The 24,514-nt window shown below is 50.8% G+C and overlaps 1 protein-coding gene across 4 annotated transcripts in view; it reads right to left on the minus strand.

The window, feature by feature from the left end:
* RAB11FIP3 (RAB11 family interacting protein 3) overlaps positions 1-24,514 on the minus strand; it is a 77,871-nt gene that overhangs the window by 26,616 nt on the left and 26,741 nt on the right. For 2 of the 4 annotated variants that reach the window (XM_065683726.1, XM_065683727.1), the window contains exon 3: positions 11,336-11,427. In XM_065683726.1, the coding sequence (XP_065539798.1) occupies positions 11,336-11,427 (92 nt within the window). Of the gene's footprint in view, positions 1-3,712; positions 3,955-4,632; positions 4,735-11,335; positions 11,428-24,514 lie in introns of those variants that run through there. The other 2 variants (XM_065683729.1, XM_065683728.1) reach the window with 2 other exon arrangements.

Raw genomic sequence — 24,514 nt, forward strand, 5'->3', positions numbered from 1 at the left:
GGACCAGAGTCCAAAGTCGCATGGGGAGGAGGTTGGGTTGTTCATGTAGACTCATCAGAGGAAAGGCCACTGTGATGAATGTCACTCCCAGCACAGAAGTTGGCCTTTACTAAACTTCAAGATACAAACATAAGCCTCCTAAACCCCCCTGCTACTTTTAAAAGCATAAATCCAGCACAACTGCTTATATACCTACAGCTGGGGACTTGCAAAGTGCTTTACTGGATTTATGCTGCACTTCTTAGAAACACTGCCCGGGCCCTTAATACTCAAAGCACAAGGAGGATGAGGGAGATCTGGAAGTGGAGGCTTGGTCCGCCAGCTTGGTCATGGGCAGGGGAGGACACTGCACCATGTTCAGAGAAAACCCTTCCCTGTGAGGGTGCTGAGGCACGGGGTGCCCAGAGAAGCTGTGGCTGCCCCATCCCTGGCAGTGTTCAAGGCCAGGTTGGACAGGGCTTGGAGCAACCTGGTCTAGTGGAAGGTGTCCCTGCCCATGGCAGGGGGTTGGAACTGGATGAGCTTTAAGGTCCCTTCCAGCTCAAACCATTCCATGATTTTATGATTCTCTGATGCCTGAGCTGAGCCCGCTGCTCCCCAGCCTCCAGAAGAAGGTGTGCTTAAGCAATTCAAGTGCTCTTCCAATATATCTGCAGCATGCACCAAGTTTAGGAGAGATCAGGCTTCATCATATTGGACAACACTGTGTTGCAATGTTGGTTACGTTTGATTTTAGGAGAAAAACCCCATCTCCAGCCTGCACCAGCCGCAATGATGCTTCATGCTGGACTGGCACAGCTCTGTCAGGAGGGATGCAGCAGGGATCCAACTCAGCAGAGAGGGCCCAAGAAATGACAGCAGTGTCCACATCTGCACATTTCCCTGCTTGCTTCAGAGGGATGCTTTTCGCCTGTTTGAGAAAGGTTTAATGCCAAACTAGAAATAATTTTGCTTGTAGACTCCAAAGTAAACACTGCTGGTTTTGTTGTTTTGGTTTTTTGGATTTTTTTTTAAATAAACCCTTTCCACTCAAAAAACTTAAATAATTTAAGTATAACTTGAAGTATTTTCATGAGCACAAAGTAAAGACAACTACTGCAAAGAAACCAACAACCCCAAACCACTCCGATCCACAAATAATTAGATTAAAACCCACCCATTACTGACCCTCTCAACATGAAGCATAACCAGGAGCTGAACGGCTCAAGGCATCAGCGCCCTTAGTTAGACAACTTATATATCAAATTATAACAAAGCATCTTACTGATGAGAAATACAGGCTGAATGAGGGAGCAATGCTTTAAGCTAGAAGTAGTCACCATAAGAGCACATTAACCACCCTCCTTCAGCCATATCAAGGATGTGCCGCCATTTATTTATTTACAAAGAAATAAAAAAGATGACCTGTCACACGATTTACAAACTTTCTTTGTGTTTAGCAAAGGAGAAAAAATAGTCTCTTGAGATTTCAAACGCAAGAGCTCTATTAAAATTAAACTGATGCGGTCAAGGAGTTAAGAGGCAGTTGAAACCATAAACAAAGTCCTTTTTCTGAGCATAAGCGTGGAGAACTTTGCTTCACATTTCATTACAGATTAAGTAACTAAACCCCAGGAAAAGATGCAAGAAGCAGATAGACAAACCAAGGCGGTAAGGCATTACCACTGCTTGCTAAAGCAAAGCAAACCCAAGCCTCTGAGCCCCAGGCAAAGGTGCAGCCACAGGTTGCACAAAGCTCTTGTTTATGGCACCAGAGCAGCTGGTGTGTGCACTGACCCTTCAAACCTCCCTGCCACATCTCTCACTCGGCCAAGCCGTGAGCAGCTTGTGCCTTTCTGTGAGCAGGCAGAGAGCAAACACTTCTGCAGATTAAAAACCCCATGATACCCTTGAAGACAGCTGTGGGCTTGGGACAGCCAGGCCAGGCTGCAAGTGCTGCAGGGGGCTTGCCAGGAACACCCCCACCGCATTCAGAATGGGGTTGGTGTCACCAGTATCTATGTATTTCATGCTTTTATCAAATGAAACATACCCACAGATGCTTCAGGTAAACCTCAGACCTGAAAACGGGGGCACATACACACACATAGAGCCCCTGAACTGAGACAGGATTGTGGTTCAACTCCTCTGCTGCTAGACCTCTTTCCTCTGCTGAGCACAATGTTGGCCATCCAGGCGCAGCCCAGCGGTGAGCCCTGCTGTTTCTAAAAGGAAACAGGAAATAAATGGACGAAAAGGAAACAAAAGGATGAAATCAGCATTGGGGTGATGCAGTGTGCCCTGATAAAACTAGTGAGATGATCAAGCACCTTTAGGAGACTTCCCCAGAAGCAGTTCATTTATTCCAGGCACTTGATTGCATGCTGGAATAAAGACCATTTGATTAAGTGTTGTGAAGTGCTATTAAAACCCATCTTCATTAAAAGAAAGGAGTATGAGGAGAGGAAACAAGACTATTGGGAATCACCTGCAAGGCGTTACCTTGGAGAGAAGGGCAAAGTCTGGCTCCTGGGGAAGTTCCTCCCAGGCATTTTCTGCAGGGCTGGTCCCTGCTTGTGCCCAGAGCCACCCCAGCATCCCAAAGCTCTGCTGTCCTTGGCCACAAACACTCAGAAGGTCGGGAAGGGAAGTGAGGGGAGAGAAACAGGAGAAACAACTCTGTTGTCCCAGCAAGTATGAGCCTATTTATGATGAACACCAGCTCTGACTGCACACAGGACAGACCAGCACCCTCAAGGACACCCTCTCCTGACTGCTGCCAGGGCCCTGGTGCCAGTATCAGGCTCAGAATGCTGCCCTGCCTGGAGCTGAGCCAGTGCTGGCCCAATGAACACCCAGAGACCCACCAGAGCTGTGGGACAAGCTGAGACCAAAAGGAGACGAGATGAAGAGCGTCCTGCTGCTCAGCGCAGGACCCGATAGTGCAGAAGGAGCTCCCACAGCTAACAGCACTGAGGCATCCGCCAAGTCCTGCAGCAGGCAACCTGTGCTTACACTAGCTTTAAACCAGTTCAAAGCCAGGGAGAAGGGAGTTATGTTTACAGTCTCACCTGAGTCTATGGCAATACAAAGCCCCAAAGCCCTGAAACACCCCACAGCAGCTCAGCCTCTGGCACCAGCAATGGTCCAGAAGCCCATCACGCTTCTGAGTGATCCAACATTGGACCCTGCCATCAGCAGTTATCTGTCGGCCACAGTATCTGCCTCTTCCCACATATCTGGGCCATGTCTGCTTTCCAGGGAAGCCCGGACCTGTGCTCAGCCTTGGGTGAAGTCAACTTCTACAACACAGCTCCTGAAGTTGGGTTTTGAGGCTGCTACACTCAACTACACCTTTTAAGACTGAGCAAGAGAACTATGCACTGCATTCATTGGGACAAACTGAAAGCACCCACCTCCCTCAAAAAACAAACCCAAATCCAATGCACAACACATCAGATCGTGCAGACTGACCTCTGCACCCCAAAAACTTGAGCTACCGTCCCTCCTGGTCCAGCTCCCCCAAGAAGACCCAGGCAGAGAGGAGTATGAAGATCCATCACATGCACGCACCCCATGGATTACAGGGAGGAAGGATACATCACACACCCCAACACACTCAGTAAGAAAACAAGTGACCCAGCCTGGTGCCACCCTGCCTCTTCCCAGCACCTCCAAGGCCAAGAGCAATCCCTCTAGAAACCCTTACTTCATGTTAGCACTCAAAACCCACCTGTGGACACATCGCCTCGTCGCCCAAGTCAAACCCAGCTCCAGGAGCTGCCGGCTGCTTCTGCAAGGCGGGAGGGAAGCAAAGTCCAGGAGACTCCAGGCATAAGACTTAGCAGCTCAGTGCGGTCCGGAACAGAGCGCCTTTTGTTCCCGACCTCCCAGCCTCCACGATAAGGAGACGGGAGCTAACACACACCTCCCTGCCCTGAGACTGCAGCCCTCCTCCTTATGTGAGTACCAAAATAAAAGCACACTTGTGAAGCCCCACACAGCATTCAGCCCCGCACACTTCTGCCCATGAATCCATCACCAATGCAGAAGGTTCATTTGGAAGAGGACCTATAGAGGCTTCCGGGGCTTATCTCACCCTTCCTGATAGCTCTGGTGAATATTTAAGCGCTAAATGACAAATTCCTTCCTTAGAGCTACAAATAGAAAAATAAAGCAGGCTTGCTATGATCAGCAGGGGAAGCTCAGGAGCAATCACGATCACCCTCTGGGTGACTCAGGCGGCAATCTGCGATACATGATGAGGATATTGACCACAGAGCAGGGCTGGTGCTTCGGTCATGGGTGCTTAACTGAGCTTACAAACACACCAACCCCGCCACAGCCCCAGCTCCTCAGTGCCCTCACCCAGGCAGGTGCCTTCTGTGAATGCAGAAGCTCCATCAGAGCCACAGGGTGACCTGATCCACAGGGAGACCAGATCTACAGTGTCCTCCTTCCCCTCAGCAGCTGCTGGCACATAGAGCCAATGTCCTTGACAGCACTTGGTTTGCAATGCACCACTCAAACCCACAAGTTTTGAGGGGTTTATCTGTTTCTCTGTTTCCTCTCTATAGAATCTTCACGTATTTCAAACCTCCGGCTCCTGCAGTCGTGCCTGTCAGCATAAATAACCTTATTTCCTTCCATTACCTTCCCAAATCACATTTTCTCCGAGTTGTCCTTTCTCTCCTCTGGGCCACATCCTTCCTGAAGCACAATGCCCCAAGCAGAACCTATGACTCAGCAACACTGGAAGTGTCTTGTACCTTGATAACCAGCTGACCTTCTGTGCCGAGTCCAGGAAAACCAGGGACTGCTGCTAACAAGCACGGCAGCAGCAGAGTTATGCTTTAACCTGAGCTCTCCTCCTTGCCCTGTCAGCATCTGCCACTCAGCTGAGCTGGTCACTGCCCTTCTGCTCTCACAGCTCCTCGGGGAAGGCCCGGCACCACTGTGAGGGGCCCAACGACAGGTACCCCTACAGCAGAGCTAATGGCAACCTCTGCCAGTCTCACTCTTCAAACTCTTACTGAGACACCTTTGCTTGCACCGTGGCTTGGCCTGCTCGGTGTGCCGCAGCCCCACGCCGTTTCTTGGTCCCACGCACTGCGCTCGCAGTTCCAGATAAGGCTTCAAGGTCTTTATTTTCCAGTCTCCTTCCAGCCTGTTTTGCGCAGGGCAAACACTCCAACTGGAATCTTTCCCCACCAGCAAAGAAATTTCTCACCCTGACCCTGCAGTCCTGCCTTCAGGGACACATCACACTCCCATCCTTTCCTTTAAGCACGTGTCTATATATATGAATACACTAAATAGATGAATTCCTTTGGTATTTCCAGGCTTTTTGTTACCGAGTTATCACCACGGACTGATTGTGAAGTTCAGTTCAGGAGATTTAGGAACTTGATTACTGCATTTTCTTGTGCCTAGTCAATACAAATGGAATACAGACTGTTCACTTGTTTGCTGTGAAGCTGTGCTCTGGGCTTGCGAACACGATGGGCAGCTCCTTCTTCTCTCCACACAAGGGAGCAGAAAGGCTTTGGGGACAGTGGGACATGGCTCAGGGCCCTGCATGCTTCCCCAGGGGATAGGAAGAGGAACAGATAAACTACATCAGTTGTGTTTCACAGCCCTGTGGCCACCTACAAGATTTTGAGTGCAGAGCTGTTGATGACAAAATTAACAGCAATTCCAGCAGCCAACCTGGAGAAGGGCTTGTGATTTTCTTTCATTCAGACACGCCGATGCTTCTGGGTTAGCTCTGTGACCAGAAGCCTGTTGAGGCCAGTCCTTCCAGACAGGGGAACAGCACTGGTAAGGAAAGCCCGAGCCAAGGGGTGAAGAGCTGCAGTCTTTAATGCTGCTGTGTCATCTCCATCTTCCCATCCCCACTGTCAATGTGGTGGTACAGCAGTGCCACGTGGCAAAGCACTGCAGACCTTCGTTCCTGCCTTAGTGTGGTTAGGGCCACATTGTCCCTGGAAGAGCTGGTGAGCTGAGCCCCAGGCCTGGGCTGAACCTGCCCTGGCCCTGCAAACCCCTGGGCAGCCAGGAGGCAGATTGCATTTGAGGGCTGCAAAGCTTCACCCCATCTTTTCAGACTAGTTGGCATCTTGGAGAGATGCATCTGCTGGTAACAGTGGCATGGAGATGCTGCTGGGGATTGCAAAGCAGAAGAGGCAGAAAATACATAACTCCAAATACTCTGTGTGCACCAGGCACAGCTCTCTGCCTTAGGGGAAGGAAAAGAGAGAATCCCAGACTGGTTTGGGTTTGAACAGACCTTAAAGCTCATCCAGTTCCAACCCCCTGCCATGGGCAGGGACACCTTCCACTACACCAGACTGGCCCAAGGCCTATCTCACTTAAATTGTCTCACTCTGATACCTTTTGCCTTTCAAAAAGCATTAAATTCAATTGCTCCACATTAAAAGAGATTCCAGCTTTAACAGAGGCCACAGTTCTTTCAGCAGCCACCAGCTGTGCCTGGAGTGGCCCATCCTCCCAGAACAGGGACAACTGGATGTGGGACCTCGCCAACAACCATTTCCGCTCCCCAGATCCACTCCAGCTGTGCTGTGTGAGCTGCTGCTCGCAGGGTGCCCATACACACGCCTGGTCGTAGCGTTGCTGCATGTCCGGTCAGTGCTGCTGCTCTCAGAAAGCACAGCTCCCCTCCCATGGCTGTGCACGGCTCCATGGGATGCATCTTCCGGGCCGCTTCCGAGCGGAGCCACAGCGGCTGCCCAGCAGATGGCAACAGCCCTGCACAAGGCACACAGCAGCGCACAGCGCTGCGCTGCATCCCCGGCCCCTCGTACACGGCCGCTTCGGCCGCCCTATTCTGAGGTGTCAAAAAAGGGTCTTCCTATGAGCGTGCTGGCCCAAAGCACGAGTTCCCGTGGCTACACCCAGCACTTGGGCTATTTACTGTGCTCCCGGTCAGCCTCTACGGAGCACAGCCTTGAACCGGCCCTGCCTCTCCTCCAGCCTTCCTACAGCAACACAACTTCATGGAATCATAGAATAGGAGGGACCTCCAAAGCTCATCTAGTCCAGCCCCCCTGCACTGAGCAGGGACATCTTCAACTACACCAGGTTGCCCAAAACCACATCCAGCCTGGCCCTGGGTGTCTCCAGGGATGTGGCATCCACCACCTCTCTGGGCAACTTGTGCCAGGATTTTATAACCCTCATTGTAAAGAATTTCTTCCTGATGCCCAGCCTCAATCTTCCCTCTTTTAGTTTAAAACCATCACCCCTCATCCTCTTGCAACAGGCCCTGCTAAAAAGTCTCTCCCCGTCTTTCTTACAGGCCCCTTTTAAGTACTGAAAGGCCAAAGTAAGGTCTCCCCAGAGCCTTCTCTTCTCCAGGCTGAACAACCCCAACTCTCAGCCATTCCTCACAGCAGAGGTGCTCCATCCCTCCGATCATTTCTGTGGCCTTCCTCTGGACCCTCTCCAACAGATCCATCTTTCCTGCACTGAGGACTCCAGAGTTGGACTCAGCACCCTCAACATAACTCCAGCAGCATGCCAAAGTTTTGTGGCTTGCTTTCATGCTGGGAGAGTCAGTCTTGCTGCTCTGCATTGCTCAAGTGGGCTCATCCATAAGCACAGCAGGTATCATGAAAGCTGACTCCGAGTTCTCCTTGTCCCCCTGCAGAGCATTGTAAATGAGTCTGTGTACCTCAGAACTGAGTCACAAGCTTCATGGGAGCTTGCAAGCGAGGCAAGGATAACTCCTACCATGCAGTTAGTCAGCACTACCTGCACAAACCCAACCTGGGGGAAGGCAGGCGAGCACTCAGGTGTGCAGACAGACTCCAGGCTCCCTTTGCACAGTTTTACAAAGCAGTGTGGCCGGAAACACTGTCATTATTTTTTGGTGGCATTTCCCTGTGTAAGTACAAAGCTTGTCATCAGCTGCCCTGCATCCACCTTGGGCAGGGAGAAACACACTACCTGGGGGCTGCAGGCAGGAACCCCTACTGAGGTGATGCTCTCCCTGCTCAGGAGGGGGTGTATAGGGATGAGATTCCTCTTGCACATGTGGCAGTGGAGCACTAGGGATTACCACAGCTGGATGCAGGTGGCAGCCACGTGGCTGCAGGAACTGAGGCTTCTGCGGTTCCACTGCCCTCGAGCCGCTGTCTCAGTGAAGCCATGCTACCAGAAATCCTCTTTGAGAACAGTTTAACAGCCAGACCAGTCTGCTGGACAGACCTGGCAAGGTGCAACAAGAGCCAGGGGCTCCATGCCACATCAGGAGCCACACCAGCGGCTGAACTGTGGCAGTACCTGACATTACAAAGGTCCCTGTGTGAAGTGCCAAGGTCTTGCCCCCTTTGAGAGATTTTAACACCTTTAATGGAAGATGAAGTGCTGGTTCTCCTCCCTGTAGAGCAAACACTGGCTGCAGACACCAATAGTGGGTGCTCAGGGTTTTCCACAGATGTTCAGCTCCCACTGCTGACAGCCACCAGAAGAGGGGCTGAGTCACCAACAAGAGTAACCTTATTAACTGAGAGAAGACATTTTCATTTAGACTGCTTAAAGCACTTGTTTACACTTGTTTGAACAAACATTTGGAAGAAAAGCTCTCCATCAAGGCCCCAACACTTGTAAGAGCCAAGCACTCAAGCCACTGCAATTTTGTGCTGCTTAAGGAGGACCAAGCTGATACTGCAAATCCAGTAACCCCAATTGCTCCCAGTACCACACAAAACAAGCGCAGCACCTCTCCTTCAGCTCCTTCCAAAGGTCCTGTGATGTGACACAAGCTGTGCTTCTTCACCCCACCGCCCTGGCAAAACAAGAGGGGCTCAGCCGCTGCCTGAACCCACCAGCTGTGTTCTGGGGGCTGAGAAAGAAGCTGTCATGTTTAGCTGCATGTTTAGAAGCAGGTTTCAGGGCTGAAATGGGGACATTTGAGAATACAAACTGCTTTTTGGTGGTATGGGAGGTCTGCTCGGAGGAAAGGCAATGTCTTCGCTTTTGAAGGGTGCTTTTCCCTGCCCTCTCTTCCGGATGAATCCAAGCAAGGTGGAATATATACTGGAAAAGGCCATTTACCTGTTTTCTGTATTAATGGTTCCTAGAGTAGCAGCCTGCAGCACCTAATGACAAGGAGCCTGCCGGAGCCCTCCTGCAGCTCTTTTGCACAGTGCTTCAGTGAAAAACACTCTGCTGCTGCTCCCAGCAGGTTGCTTCCTCATTCCCCCATCCGGCTTCTCTCATCCCTCCCTCCCTGAAACAGCTCAAGCTTTCCAAGGTACAGCATTACAGGACATGTGGAACAAAAGACACGTTGAGAGCTCACAGCTCAGCTGAACAAGAACAAAACACCGCACGCCCCAAGACACCAGTTTATTTTTACACACGCAATGCTGAGCGGTATTTCTTGGTCATGTTCTCATTTGCTAAACCTCTACGAAATCCTTGCAGGCTGGAAATTATTTCAAATCATGTATCCAAGACAACAGGGGTAATTCTTCCCCGGCATATTAAACGTAGACACCAGCAGAGCTCTGATCTTTAGATGATTGCCCTGAATTCCACGTAAGAATCCATTTACATCTTTCTCAGAAGGAGATTTCAGGACTCAGCACCTTTCCTCCTTTGGGTCACCTTGTCGTTTCAAGGAAATGATGGCCCGGCAGCAGAATTATTCCATCCCAGCGGGGCACACACCCGCCTTGTTGGTATTCCTGCCCAGAATAGCTTGCAGCACTGACAGAGCTCATCTGTGTTAAATTAGCCCTTAGAAAACATCCCTGACTCTGAATCTCAGAGAAGACCATCCCTTGACACAGGCCTGAGGAACAGAAAGCAGAAGCCCTTGCCTGCATGAGCACCGCGACTGTCGCAGCCTCCAAACTGCTCAGTCCAGTGGATAAAAAAGCACATTTGCGACCTTGTGCCAGACAGAGAACATGAAAACCCACCTCCCCTCCTGCCTTCCTATCCCCCTTTCTGCACAGCTATTCCTGGCTTGTGTAACTCTCTCTCAAAAAGGAAAACCAATCTAATATTCAACATGCCCTTGAAAGCTTTCTGGGGGAGGAAGCTAGCTCTTAAGGCTGTGTTTATCCAAGCAGTCCTAAGGGAATATGGGACTTGCTCAGGGTGACAGTGCAGGTCCCTTGACTTCATCGCAAGAGCTGGCAATCGGCTCAAGAAAACCACTGCTTGGTTGGGAAATGGGATGATGACCTGGTCAACTGTCAGGCCTAAGTCATCCAAGTGAGAGCTTGTAGCCATCGCCAGTGATGGACCTTTTAACTGACATGGGGAAGAGCAGCTGCCCAACACTCAGTTTATACTTAGAAAAATCAAAAGAATAGCTTGAGCCTTTTATCAAGAAGTCACAAACAACATACTACAGACTACACAAAGCAAAGACATGGATATTTGCACGTAAATATAAAGGAAGCTGGGAGTCCCTTTCCAAGTAATAATCTGTGTGATGAAAACATCCAGGCCACCAAGACACAACAGTCGAAACCCTGAAGAGGAAAGTTTACAAAAGGAAAAGCAGAAAGAAGCTTCAGTCCCCACGCTGGACTAGGGAGCCAACCAGCCCTTTGCTCTGAAGGCACCTGCAGCGCCTTTGGATTCCAGGCTGGAAGGCATGGAGGAGAAATGGAGAAAGCCTTCCAAGCAAAGCCCAAAGGCTCATAAACACAGATAGTAGGGCACGGCAGGAGCAGCTTCCTTTCTAACTGGGGAGAGCAGATACAGGACATCACTGCGATACACTTGCGTGCTAAGGATTACTGGAGGAAACAAGGATGGAGGCTGTAACTTTAACAGAAGGAAAAAACACCATGTCAGATCCGCATCCTTGATCAAGCCCAAGAACAGTAAGGAAAATCTACATTTTTGTCTCCTGCTCTGCCTCTTACTGGCCAAAGAGCACTGAGTGCCAATGTCCAACCGTGCCGCTGTGCCGCTCCAGCAGGCTCCTGGCTTGGACATCTCAAAATCAGGCTCAGGTTCTCCAACCTCAGCAACTCCATTACTAAGATAAATACAACAGCAGCAAGCACCCTTCCCACATTGCTAGCGCTGCCCCTCTTTCACCCAGGACACCATGCTCTGCATGCTAAACTAGCATTAGCTGTAGGGTTTTCCTTGAACACCAATTTTTGCTGAAACAGCTCCAAATTCTTGGTCTAAATTCCCTGGGCCACTCACCCTCAGATTAAAAGCTTTGTCTTTATAGCATGTTAAGTATCCCTGAGCCCCGTGAGAGCAAATGCTCATCTCCCCCAGCCAAACTCTCCATGCTGAAGCCTCACACCGTATACAGCCAACGTCTGCGGGAGCCAACAGTGCTCATACTTGCCTCAAATGTGACAAAGTCATCAAACTCATCAGGACAGGCCGGGGCTTCCTCCTCAGGGGTATATCCCATATCATACAACTGGCTGTCTGGATCTGCAGAGGAAAACAAAAGAAAGAGAATCACCAAAAGGAAACCCGTATCCTCAAGCGAAGGATGGTTTTGGGAAACATGACAGCATCAGGACAGGAATCTCCTTTTGCACACACCGATGTCTTCAGCTTTCAGAGAGGACCTCTGCTTCCAGACATCCCACCACCAGCTCTGGTGGAAAGCACTTGGGCTGGCTGCTCCCTGGCAAAGGTCCTACAAGGCCCCTTGCTGCTCTGATGGGGCCAGCGCCGGATTCATCCCTACACCGCCATGGTTTCCACTCCTTTTCCTGGTTTCTTCCCTACCTCCGTTTCCTGCATCCTCTTAGTCTTCTCCCAGAAGGCTTTAATCCTTCTGTGGGTAGGGAATACATTAGATCAACGTGTGACAGCCAACTACCATGGGAACCACAGAGAAAGCAGGCTGCACCAAGGCTTTTATCATCTACTGCTCCTCCCGTGGCCAGCCACATCAGGAGCCATCCTCACAGGCAGATGGGAAAATAGGAGGTTTTCAAGGAGATTTTGTTACAAAAAAAATCCCCCCTCCCGCCCCCAAACACCCATCTGCAGCAGAGGAGCAGCATTTCTGAGCCCTTCAACAGAGGAAAGGCAGCGTGAATTCCCCATGCTCCCTCCAGCAACAGCTAATGCCCGATCCAGCACACGACCCAGATCACAGGCTGGAAACACCAAATCCAGATCAGATGCTGCAGTCCCAAAATAAATTGCAGGCTCAGAACCACATGCCTTGGAGCTGCAAACACTGCAGCACTAGGGCTGTCTGATACCAATAGACTTGGCCGGGCAGGAGAAGTCATTACGTCAGTGCTCTAGGAAAGCTCGGCCACCACCCGGGTTTGTGGAGAGAAAGGCCTTCCCTTCCTGGCTGCTTGAGGCAGATGATGGGAGCAGAGCTATGAAGCCGGGTCTGCAGGTTGGTGGCTTCCCAGCAGGCTGGCAGCACAGCCACATTGTGTGACTTGAACCCAAGCCCAACCAAAGGAACTCAGTAAGTCACACGACGTTTTGCACAGCCACCCAGACAGGATCACACTCGGCTTCCCTCAATGGGTCCAATCCCCACGGAGTCACAGCCAAGGCTCCCACTTTGGGTCCATCTCCGATAGCAAGAAATGCCCTTTTTCATTAAGGGATCTGTACATGTAGTATGAAGTCAAGGGATAAGGGGTGATGGATTCAAACCGACAGAGGGGAGATTTATGCTGGATATGAGGCAGAAGCTGCTCCCTGTGAGGGTGCTGAGGCGCTGGCACAGGGTGCCCAGAGAAGCTGTGGCTGCCCCATCCCTGGCAGTGTTCAAGGCCAGGCTGGACGGGGCTTGGAGCAACCTGGTCTGGTGGAAGGTGTCCCTGCCCATGGCAGGGGGTGGAACTGGATGAGCTGTAAGGTCCCTTCCTACTCAAACCAGTCTGGGACACTATGATATGGCACAGGACAGAGTAAGGTGCATGCTCCCTCCCACCCAAACACCCTTCCCAGTGCCTTTTCCAGATGACATTCAATGAAAGCAGGAGACACTGGGGCCATCAACCTGGTTGGTACTGGCAGCCCTTGGTGGTGGTGGGGAGAAGCTGAGCACAATGAGAAAAAAGCCCTCCCCTGACCCAGGTCTGGGGCTCCTGGGGCTTCGGCCATAAATCAAACCCAGGCTCTGCCCTGTACCATGTCCGCCCCTGCACAGGCCCCGGTGACAGCTCTGCTCTCCACAGCCTCTCCGCGCAGCACAAACACCTCATCTACAACACATGTGATTCCCCGATCTGACAGCAGCAAGATTCCAGCCCAGCAGCCGGGTGCTGGGAAGCTGCCAGTGCTTCCAGCGCCTCATCTCACACCTCGGCCGGGCAACACACCTGCAAGGCCACTTCCAGGGCTCCCAGCACAGCCCTGAGACCCGCAGAGCACCCCGAAGGCAGCAAAGCGAGGCACAGGCTGCTCTTCCCCCTGTCATTTCTCTTCCTCCCCTCCAAGCAGACACACTGAAGCTTCCTGCTTTCCTACTGACACAGATGAAGGTACTTATTCCGCTCATCCCTTCCAAAGGGACTTGAAAAGGAAGGATTTACAGTCAAGTGAAGGCTTCCAGCTCCCTTTGGAAGCAGGGCTGTAATGTGTGGGGAGATGCCACACAAACAGCTCCCTGCCATCAGCAGCCTCATAGGCAGCTCTCGCCCAAACCACGTGCTCCTGGAGCCATCCCAGCCCTTTGGGTGCTTCTTGGTGTGGGGGTGAATGTGACAGTGTCTGCGCACGGGTTCTCTGCACAGGCAGGGTGTATTTTACAGAACCTCCACTGTAAAAAGCAAGGAAAGGCCACTTGAGAGCTTACCTGCAGCCTCGCTGGTGGCATGGCCAGCAGAAGCCATGCCCAGGAGACAGCACTCAGTGTTTCCACTTCCCTGTGCTCCATGTCAAGAGAGCAAAGACAAACACCACCACAAACAAAGGGTGACTTTTCTGCTCAGTTTATTCCCTCCCCCTCCGAAAAAGCCATATGGTGCTTTGTGTATAGGGAGAGTTGCCATGGAGAGCTTGCCTGCGCATCTCCCAGCACAATAGGCTGCATTAAGCTTTCAAATTCCTGTCCAAAAGAGAATTAAAAAGAAAGGAAGCGACCTTTGCTGCTCAACTGGCACTCCCCGTGAGCAGAGCACCCTCCTGCAGGTGCAGGAGGAGGCACGTGGAGAAAGCCGAGGGCTCTGCACGCTGTTCTCCCACCCTGCACCACTAAGCACAGGAGGATGGCCATGGGCATCAGCAGCACCACACAGCCCTGGCTCCAGCAGCACGTGGTGAGCACAAACGCTCAGATTCCCTCTGCTCTCCCCTTTGGATCTCAAAGCCAAATCCTGGCTGACACCCTCCTCTCCCTCACATGCCCTTCTCCACACTGCTCACACCACAGAGCGTGGTTTCCTCTCTTACATCCATCTCTGATTTCACTTGACCTCTTTCCTTATGGACTCACAGACTGGTTTGTTTTGGAAGGAACCTTAAAGCTCATCTAGTTCCAACCCCCTGCCACAGGCAGGGACACCTTCAACCAGACCAGGCTGCTCCAAGCCCCTGTGTCCAACCTGGCCTTGAACACTGCCAGGGATGGGGCAGCCACAGCTTCTCTGGGCACCCTGTGCCAGCGCCTCAGCACCCTCACAGGGAAGAGCTTCTGCCTAAGAGCTCATCTCAGTCTCCCCTCTGTCAGGTTAAAGCCATTCCCCCTTGGCCTGTCCCTACAGGCCCTTGCCCAAAGCCTCTCTCCAGGTTTCTTGTAGCCCCATTTAGGCCCCGATTCCTCCTCTTTGACAGTCCATGTGCCCAGCAAACCGTGAGTCACCTCTTTCCAGCACTGCTCAAAATCACAGCTTTTGCCAGAGATGTGGACGGCATTAGGGACCAACCGCCTCTTGTCCTCTCACCTGAGCGCCCGTCACCAGCTTGATGATCCAAGGACTGGGAAGGCTGCCCTATGAGGAAAGGCTGGGAGCTGGGTTTGTTCAGCCTAGAAAAAAAGAAGGCTCCAGGGAAACCTTACTGCCATGTCCCAGCATTTAAGGTGTGGCTACAAAGAAGATGGAGACTCTTTTTTGTAATAGCCTCCCCAGGGAAGTGGTAGATTCCCCAACACTGGACACTGTTAATATTCAGCTGGACAGGGTGCTGGGACATCTAGCCTATATCATGCTTTGTGTAGAAAGGTTGGACCAGATGATCCCTGAGGTCCCTTCCAACCTAATGTTCTATCATTTCTCCTGCGGTTTCCACTCTATCCAGCACTCCCACTGCTAGTCCCATTACATCCATGTACAGCCAAAAATCCCAAAGCTAAAAGGCAGGTTTAAAGAGACCCTCCAGGGAACCTTTCTGCCCACAATCTTCCTGCAAAAAGGCTATAAGCAATATGCTAGGTCTTTTGCCCAAATTAATTGCACTAATTTCACTGGAATATGTGGGCAGCCATCTGGATAAAGCTTTAGTTGAACTATTGTGGCAGAACTGTTCTAACAGGGTAATGTGGCTGAGGTAGAAGTAATTGTAAGCAGTAAGACCAAGCACATGTATTACATCATCCAGTGAGGGTAAGGTGAATTTAGAAGGTAAAAAAATATATGAAAAAACCAAATTAAGTCTACTATTAAGGACGTGCAGCATCCTTCTGACACCTTTCCCACCCCTGCTTTGAAGCCCTCCATTGCCCAGCATGTGCTCATTCAAACTCCACTGAGCTCACCACCTCCTGAGCCCATCGCATTGACCACACCAGTCACTTGGGAGATGGAGATCTGCTGTCATACAACCGTTGCCAGCAGCCCAGCTTTGACCGGTCAGCCTTTGTCTCACACACATTTGGTTTCCTGTGCTCCCCACTGCTGCCCTGTTTCTTGCTGGCTCATACCAATGCACTAAACCCTGCATCTCCCTCTGTTCTTAAGATCCCAGACTGGTTTGGGTTGAAGGGACCTGAAAGCTCATCCAGCTCCAATCCCCTGCCACAGACAGGGACACCTTCCACTAGAGCAGGTTGCTCCAAGCCCTATTAAGCTGGCCTCATTCCTCCCAGCATTTAAAATCATCATCCAAACACCCAAACACTACTGTATAAAGCTTCTGACAAGGACCATCTCTGCCCAAACACATCTGCATGCTGATGCAGAGCATTCACTGTTTTAAGCCAACTGCAAGCCAAGGGCAACCTCTGTCCAGTGTCTGTTGAGCCTCTAGAGCCACAGGGCAGCTCCATTGGAGCAGCACTGCCAACAGCAGACACACAGCCAGCTCCACAGGGGTTTATCCTGGATGTACAGCATACACACAGCCACAGAACAAGCAGGACAGGTGCTGGGCTCCTTGTGGGGCTGCACATGTGCTGAGCTCTTGCAGCAGCCAGAAATACCCCCTTCATGTCTCACTGTGCTTCCAAAGGGCTCGGCTGTGCAATGGTAACCTGGGCTTTTCAAGAAATGGACCGAGTGTAGAGCGACAGGAACAGAAGTCCCGGGGTACAGAAAGCTCCTGAAATAGATTCTAAAAACTGCTTTCAGAAGACAGGATTTCAGTGAAAAGGCACCTTGAGTGAAGAGCTGTGGGTACAGTAGTGACACACAGGTCAGAAACAGAGCCAGTTTTATCGGCTTCATAAATGAATGACCTAGAAAAACAGAGAAGTATTTAAGTCATCTGCCAACATACACTGTACATACCACTGCAAGCCACAGAGCCACAAACTCAGAGTGAATGGAACAGTATGGATTATGTGCAGCTAACAGACCTGAGTTATTCAACCCAGGATAAGGCTGGGAACCTACAGGAATGGAACAAAACCGACCCCCAAAAAAGGGCAAGAGGCAAGACAAAGTTATGGTTGGCTTAAGAGAGGACAGCTGATACAAACCAAGCTCCCTTACTGGGCATGCTGCTTGAAAATAAGGTGGCAAAAAGGACACGCAACTGAGTATGAAAAGGTTACAGGCATTTAGGAGGATTTTGCATCCAGAGCAAACAGACAGAGGGGAAGCCCTTGCCCAGTACTTCCAGTGGCAGCTCAGGGTCTGGTGCTTCCACTGAAGCTCGACACTGCGGTGTTAGTTCGTGCAGGCCCACGCTAACACCACCCCAACCATCCACCCTTTTGCTTGCCATACATGACCCAGGAGCACATTTATCATCTGATGCTCACATGGGAAGCAGTGGTACTGCTCAGAGCTGGAAAGAGCAGCTTTCTGTAGCTCAACCTGCTGACTCTCCCAGAGGTGGGACAAGGGGCCAGCAGCACTTACGGAAGTGCTGAAGTTACCAACATTTAACAACCCAAGACTACACAACAGAAAAATGGAGTGGCAAGCTCGGGCTCCAAGGAGGCAGCATCAGAATTAAGGTTGCTTACACAACCCTCATCTGAGCTCCTCTCAACTAATGAGCTTTTAGCAGTCCTTCGCTTCCTGAATATCACAGCTCAAGGATTGGCGCTTATCACATATTCCTTCTGATCCTCTTCACACAGTGCAGGCCCTCAAGCTTTGTTTAGGCATTCCATCTAAAGACATAAGAAAGAGAATTAACTTCATGGCATCCAAGTGCTTTGGAAGCATAAATACAGCTGCTCTGACTTCATCTCGGAGCCCAGGTGAGCACTGCTGCCTCCGCTGAGGTGACACACGAGAGCCAGGAAGCCACCACTAACACACGTGGGATTTGGTACCGAGTTTAACACGCGACTCCTCGTTTTGATTCTCAGTGTCTTCTCAGTGTGTGCTGGCCATCAAGACCAGCCCACATTGCTCCAAACGTGTCAGCCTAGAACAAAGGCTCACTGCTGGACAGGTGAGCAACGAGAAGCAGGCTTGTGGCCACCAGCAAGTGGTTCAGAGCCACTTCATGATGCACCGTCAGAAAAGGCCAAGAGATAAAGCCTCCAAAATAGCACAGGGTGCCCTGTGAGGAGTCAGGCTGAGCAAATAGGGGCTGCTCAGCCTGGAGAAGAGAAGCTGCGTGGAGACTTCATGGCAGCTTCCAGTATCTGAAAAGGGCTTACAAGGATGCTGGAGAAGTACTCTTCATCAGGGACTGTAGCGATAGGACAAGGGGTAATGGGTTCAAACTAAAGCAGGGGAAGTTCGGGTTAGATTTAAGGCAGAAGCTCTTCCCTGTGAGGGTGCTGAGGTGCTGGCACAGGGTGCCCAGAGAAGCTGTGGCTGCCCCATCCCTGGCAGTGCTCAAGGCCAGGTTGGACAGGGCTTGGAGCAACCTGGTCTGGTGGAAGGTGTCCCTGCCCATGGCAAGGGGTTGGGACTGGATGAGCTTTAGGGTCCCTTCCAACCTAAACCAGTCTGGGATTCTATGGTATACTCCATCTCCTTCATGGTGTCTGCTACTTCTGACAGCTCTCTTTTTCAGTAAACAAAGCTGGATTTTGCAACCAACAGCTTTAATCCCTTTTCTGTGAAAAGTCTGAGGCAGGACCTCTTGGAAGAGTGCACGCAGCTAGGCAAGCGACAGAACATTCTAACTTAGCTAACTGAGCACACTCAATGCATACACGACCTTTGGGACATCCAGCGGCTGGACTCTTGTCAAACATTCGAGTTCAATGAAGTAAAAAGTGAGTTACAAAGCCATTAGTAAAACCAAAATACAGTTACTCACAAAGTGGGCAAGCCTGAGATCAGAGGCTAGGTCCTGGCCAGAATTCATCCCGAGTTAAGGAGTAAAAAAACCCCAAACCATAAGAGATGAAGAGACATCAAACTACACCTGCGGGAAGAATTCTCCCCACTGCAGCATTTCACAGCTCTGAGCCACCTCTTAAGTGATAGTTGTGTTGCTCAAGTGTCCCATCTGTCACAGGGAGTATCAGGCAGTCAGTCTGCCCTCCTGCAACTGGCCATAGCAGTGCAGTTTGGAGTCCCTGTCCTTCAAAGACCCTTGAAAGCCATTCAGATTAACAGGGAAATGCTCCTGAAGGCTCTCATGATTGAATACCCTGTTTCTCCCAACATTGCCAAAAAGCCCTTCTCAAATGAGCCAAACTGTGTCCCACACGCCACTGAAGGAGAGGGCAGCTATACTTTTCAAAGTGCTTCTGCTCCAACTGGCTTCTCCAAAAGAAACTTTGCCCATTGGAAAACAAATGGAGGAGGGTCCTACAAGAGTGGGGTTTAATCCTTTTTCTAGCGTAAGATTCCCCAAAGCGAGGCGGATGGTGGCAGAGGTATGGTGCAGGTGGACAGCCCTTCCCTCCTGCCCCTATACATCACTGACAACACAGCACTCCAAAGGCACAAACTGCACAACACAGGCACCAGCAGGGATCATCAGCGCTTCAGTCACTAATTCCTGGGAATATCAACTCTTACTAAAACTCACTGGGACAGCTTTTAAAGGTTTTGAAAACATTTTGGAAGCCAGAAGAGAATCTATGGCTGTTATTTATGCCTGACCAGTCTCTCACGGAGGGAAGTAGGACAGCTGAGGAAAAGCGTTAGACTTTCTCAATCCAGAATGTAAGATCTCTGAGAAGAGAACCAAGGGGCTGAGGGGTTACAAGCATGACATTGCCCAGCTCCTACCTCAACAGGAGTGCTTGTATTAGAAGTCACCATGTTATATCTGCTGAGCTCTCTGGAACCGTCACCTGCATTAGTAAAACTACATGCAGAACAAAACCCGTCTTCAAAACCAAGCAAATAGAGAAGCGCTCTCGTGAGGCCCCACTTACAGCACTGTGTGCAGTTCTGGTGTCCTCAACTTAAGAAGAAAATGGAACTGTTGGAGCAAGTCCAGAGGAGGCCACGAGGATGATCAGGGGCTGGAGCACCTCCCGTATGAAGATAGGCTGAGAAAGTTGGGGCTGTTCAGCCTGGAGAAGAGAAGGCTGCTTGGAGACCTCATAGCAGCCTTCCAGTATCTGAAGAGCTTACAAGGATGCTGGGGAGGGCCTCTTCATCAGGGACTGTAGTGGTAGGACAAGGGGGAATGGGTTCAAACTGAAACAGGGGAGACTGAGACAAGCTCTTAGGCAGAAGCTCTTCCCTGTGAGGGTGCTGAGGCGCTGGCACAGGGTGCCCAGAGAAGCTGTGGCTGCCCCATCCCTGGCAGTGTTCAAGGCCAGGTTGGATGGGGCTTGCAGCAACCTGGTCTGGGGGAAGGTGTCCCTGCCTGTGGCAGGAGACTGGAACTGGATGAGCTTTAACGTCCATTCCAGCCCAAACCAGTCTGGGATTTTATGATGGGAGAAGGTGAGTCACGGCTCAGTACAGATCTGTTCCCCCAGTCACAAAAGCAGCAGAGAGCGAAGCCACCTTGTTGTGCGCACATTGCGCTACAAGAGGAGATATGAGTCCTTCACCATCACTCTGCCAACCTCTGATCAGCGAGGTCAGCACTAGGCACCTTGTGAGCAGGAGGTTTTCCTGTCAGAAGGAGAAATAAGCTGCCCAGTGGCTAGACACGTACAGGAGCAGTCCAACTGTATGCACTTGGGAAAGATGATCAGAGGTATCCAAGGCATAGAGGCACCAACCCAGGAGAGTACCCTGCTTGGTACAGGCAGAACAGGATCAAGATGAAGTGAGCCGTGGTCAGACACAAGATTTCTCTCGACACAGGGGGTGCCCTCCAGAGCCAGCACAGCCCAGCCCACCAGTTCCGCATACAGGACCAATATCCCACCAAAGCCACAGCACAGGAATCCTCTCCTGTCTAAGAGCGAAATCAGGAAACACTCAGAAGAAACAACCCTTTGCCACATCCATCTGTGAAGGCATCACAAGGGTACACTCACTGCACAGTCATAAGCCTCCAGGCGTGACAGAGCAGGCAGAGCTTTTGGAAGAACAAAAGTCCTAAGTGAGTAATTATCCCTTCATTAATAACACCAGATAGACTGGATTCCTAACGAGAAATGGTCTGACAGCTCTGGCTTGCCTGCTGGTGCAGAGGCAGGAAGATGGACTACTTACTTAGTGGCTTTAAATTGAAAGAGAACACTTAGATCTGGTATCAGGAAGAAGCTCTTCCCTGTGAAGGTGCTGAGGCACTGGCACAGGGTGCCCAGAGAAGCTGTGGCTGCCCCATCCCTGGCAGTGTTCAAGGCCAGGTTGGATGGGGCTTGGAGCAACCTGGTCTGGTGGAAGGTGTCCCTGCCCATGGCAGGGGGTTGGGACTGGATGAGCTTTAGGGTCCCTTCCTACCCAAACCAGTCTGGGATTCTATGGTTACTTTCCCTTACCTAAGCTCAGGAAGCCAACTCTGCCTCATCTCCGCCCAGGCATTTCTGGTGAGGATGAAGGAAATGTTCCCAGTTCCTGGGTTGAACCAAGCATTAAGAGTGCTGCGCTCCAGAGCCAACGTCCCAACCTGAGAAATCAGAACAGGCAGGACCGAAACCACCTCCCACACACCCCCAAACCACAGGCGAGCCCCGTCTCCCAGAAGCGTTAACAGCAACAGATGTGGAACAAACCAGCACGCTCCCGACACAGAAAACAAAACACGATGGAGAAACACGGAGGGCGGCAGATGGATGAGAAACGTCTATTTTGCAACAGAAGTTGCCTTTGTTTTCTTTTTAGTCATCATCTCTGTAGATGAGTGCGCTAAGAATCGCTCCAAAGCTCTAATAAAACACTCCTCTCTATTTTTATATTGACCATATTCCCAAGAAAACAAGTAATCCCTGCACTGCTTTTTCTTCTCCTTTGACAGAAAAATTAGTGTTCTTTTTGGGCACCCAGCCTGGGCATTTCATTTGGAATTTTAACTCACCCCCACTGCCTTTATCAGGGGTTGACTGTGGTCTGAGGGTCTATGCAGCCACGATGAGACTCCCTTACTTCATCAGGACACATCAAACTCCCTCCACTCTGTGATTTGCAAAAGATCTGGCTGCACAGTAACGCATTCCCTTCATAAGGAATTTTGTGCAAACAGTGATGCTTTGGGCATTCAATCAGGGTCTGCAGCAAACAAGGCAGCTGTGCAGAGCTATGAACTAGATTCCCCTCGGACTGCCCGTGTATTTTGGACATGCAGCCTGTTAACACTCCATGACAGTGACTGGACAGGGTGAGATTCCTCTGGCATACGCTTCAAAATATTCCTAGAGAAAGGATTCTCAAAATGGGAGAGCTGCTCATGCTGATCTCCTCCTGTTCATCAGGATCCTGAGAGCTGTAAAGCCTCAGTGGCAGTTTTACAGCAGCACATTTGAGTGATTCCCACATCCTCATCCCAGAGCTGCGAGAAGGCCTGCGGACACGGCTCGCCAACACTCCTGCGCCTCTCCCGAAAGTAGGTCAATGCAGCATGTCATCTGCCAGGCTGGTTTTGGGAAGACGTGCTCCCTGCTCAGCTACGGTGCACATGGAGCAGCCTGCCTTGGCCCTGGTGTAACCCCTCACCCAGCCGCCAAGAGACAACAGTGAATAAACCCCACTACGCATGTGAATGAAAATAGAAATGCAAACCAAAACAACAGCACTTGAGTCCTTTCCATACCATATTGGGCCTACAAGAAACCTGGAGAGGACATTGGACAAGGGCCTGTAGGGACAGGCCAAGGGGGAATGGCTTTAACCTGACAGAGGGGAGACTGAGATGAGCTCTTAGGCAGAAGCTCTTCCCTGTGAGGGTGCTGAGGCACTGGCACAGGGTGCCCAGAGAAGCTGTGGCTGCCCCATCCCTGGCAGTGTTCAAGGCCAGGTTGGACACAGGGGCTTGGAGCAACCTGGTCTGGTGGAAGATGTCCCTGCCCATGGCAGGGGGTTGGGACTGGATAAGATGTAAGGTCCCTTCCAGCTCAAACCAGTCTGGGATTCTAAGATTATGGCAGAAATAGTGACTTAGAAGAGCTCGAGAGTGATGTGAGCTGTGCAGCTCTGCTCCCTGCTGCTCCAGAGCTCAGGAGCAGGACAAGTTTCACAGCTGAGGAGCATCTCCTCACCCCCCGCTGCCCCAGCCCCTGTTCCTGCTTTGCAGGGGAACAGGCAGTTCCCCCACTCATCCAAATCTCCCTGCTTAGCCTAATGCAGGGAAAGTCTGCTGAACCTCAGCAGCTATGTGGCTGGAGATAAATAGTTTTGTGGGAGGTGTTTTTGTTCCTGATTTTGCTTTGAAAAATAAATATCATTTCTCCCAACCAAACCACTTTGGAGTTATCTTTTCCAGTGTGAAAGTATTCCAAAACAGAGGAACACGCACTGAGCTCCTGTCTCTCCACTGCCCACAGATGTAGCAGAGCTGCTCCCAGCCCTGCACCGGCTGTGGGTGAGCTGAGGAGCATCCTCCTCACGCAGCCTATAGTTTATTCAGTGGCAGCAGTGCCGAAACACAAGCAGCTATTAAAAAGCACGGCGCACAAAGCTGTTTCTCAAGGCAAGTGTCCAAGCAGTCTGCCTGTCCTCTTGTTTCAAGAGGTATGATAACGATGGATTTAGCAACAACCATCTGAGGAGGCAGACCCTTTGAGGCTGGGAACCACACACACTGTGCAGCATTCCTGAGGCTCCTGGGAGCACTAGGCCGAGTTTTCTTCTCCAGAGAAAACCTGGTGTGACATGGGCTGGAGGAGGAGAGCAAACACCCCAGAGCCACCTGCCCTGAGGTTCCCTCCTGTGTCCTCCCTCACCCAGGAACAGAGATGGAAGTGGGGCTGGACTCATACCTGCTCAGTTCTGTTTGTGCTTCATGCAGACGACCTCCATCCCACACTTACTCCTCCTTGGGCACCAGCCTTCCACAGCAGAGTGCTCTGTGCTTCAGATGCACCTACCCCTCTCCTGTTAGGAGAGGGATGGAGAGAGCCCTCAGACCATTCTGACCGCAGGACGCCACCAGAGCAGCTCGCCTCCATCACAGGCTAGCATATACACTCCTAATTCCCCCTCCCCTGCAAGCAGCAAGAGTTAATAGACTCAACAGACAGCCCTCATACATCTTCAAGGGCAGGCCCAGTGTTTTCCAAGATAAGTGTTGAAGTACCACTACTTCAAGAAAAACCCCCAAGTTCAGTACTCCAAGAAAGACCGCTTCTGTTCCTTGCAGAAGGGGTCACAGATGACAAGCACGTGGACTCCAAACTTAACAAGCACAGTAATGGTGCTATGAGCATCCGTCTGCACTAGAGGGATGAGGAGAGCTCTGATCTACAGAGAAGAGCAGGTCTGATCAATTTTTTCCTCAAGTATACATACAAATTTTAAAATACTTAAATCTTCATTCCTTTCAGGGGCAGAATTAACACTCATCTTCTTAAACTCCTTACCGCAATAAGCAGCATATATATATATATTTTTATATATATAGTACATACATATATATATGCCAGAACAGAGCAAGATGCAATGCAAAAAAATGCAGAAGACATAATCAGAGCAATTTTGATTTCATTCTTGCTCCTGAATCAATCTTGATTTCCCATTCATGGCAGCCCCTGTTCTCGGAACGACAGCTGTACACAAAGAGGCATCTGTCCTACCTTCAGCCATCAAACGAGCTGTGTCCCTAATCGGCAACGGTGGAGCCAGGCTTAGGAACAGGCAGGATCAGCAGGAAAGTCCTCACTGCAGCACTG

The sequence above is a fragment of the Lathamus discolor genome, chromosome 6 (assembly GCF_037157495.1).
Source record: "Lathamus discolor isolate bLatDis1 chromosome 6, bLatDis1.hap1, whole genome shotgun sequence".
In the NCBI taxonomy this organism is placed as follows: Eukaryota; Metazoa; Chordata; class Aves; order Psittaciformes; family Psittacidae; genus Lathamus; species Lathamus discolor.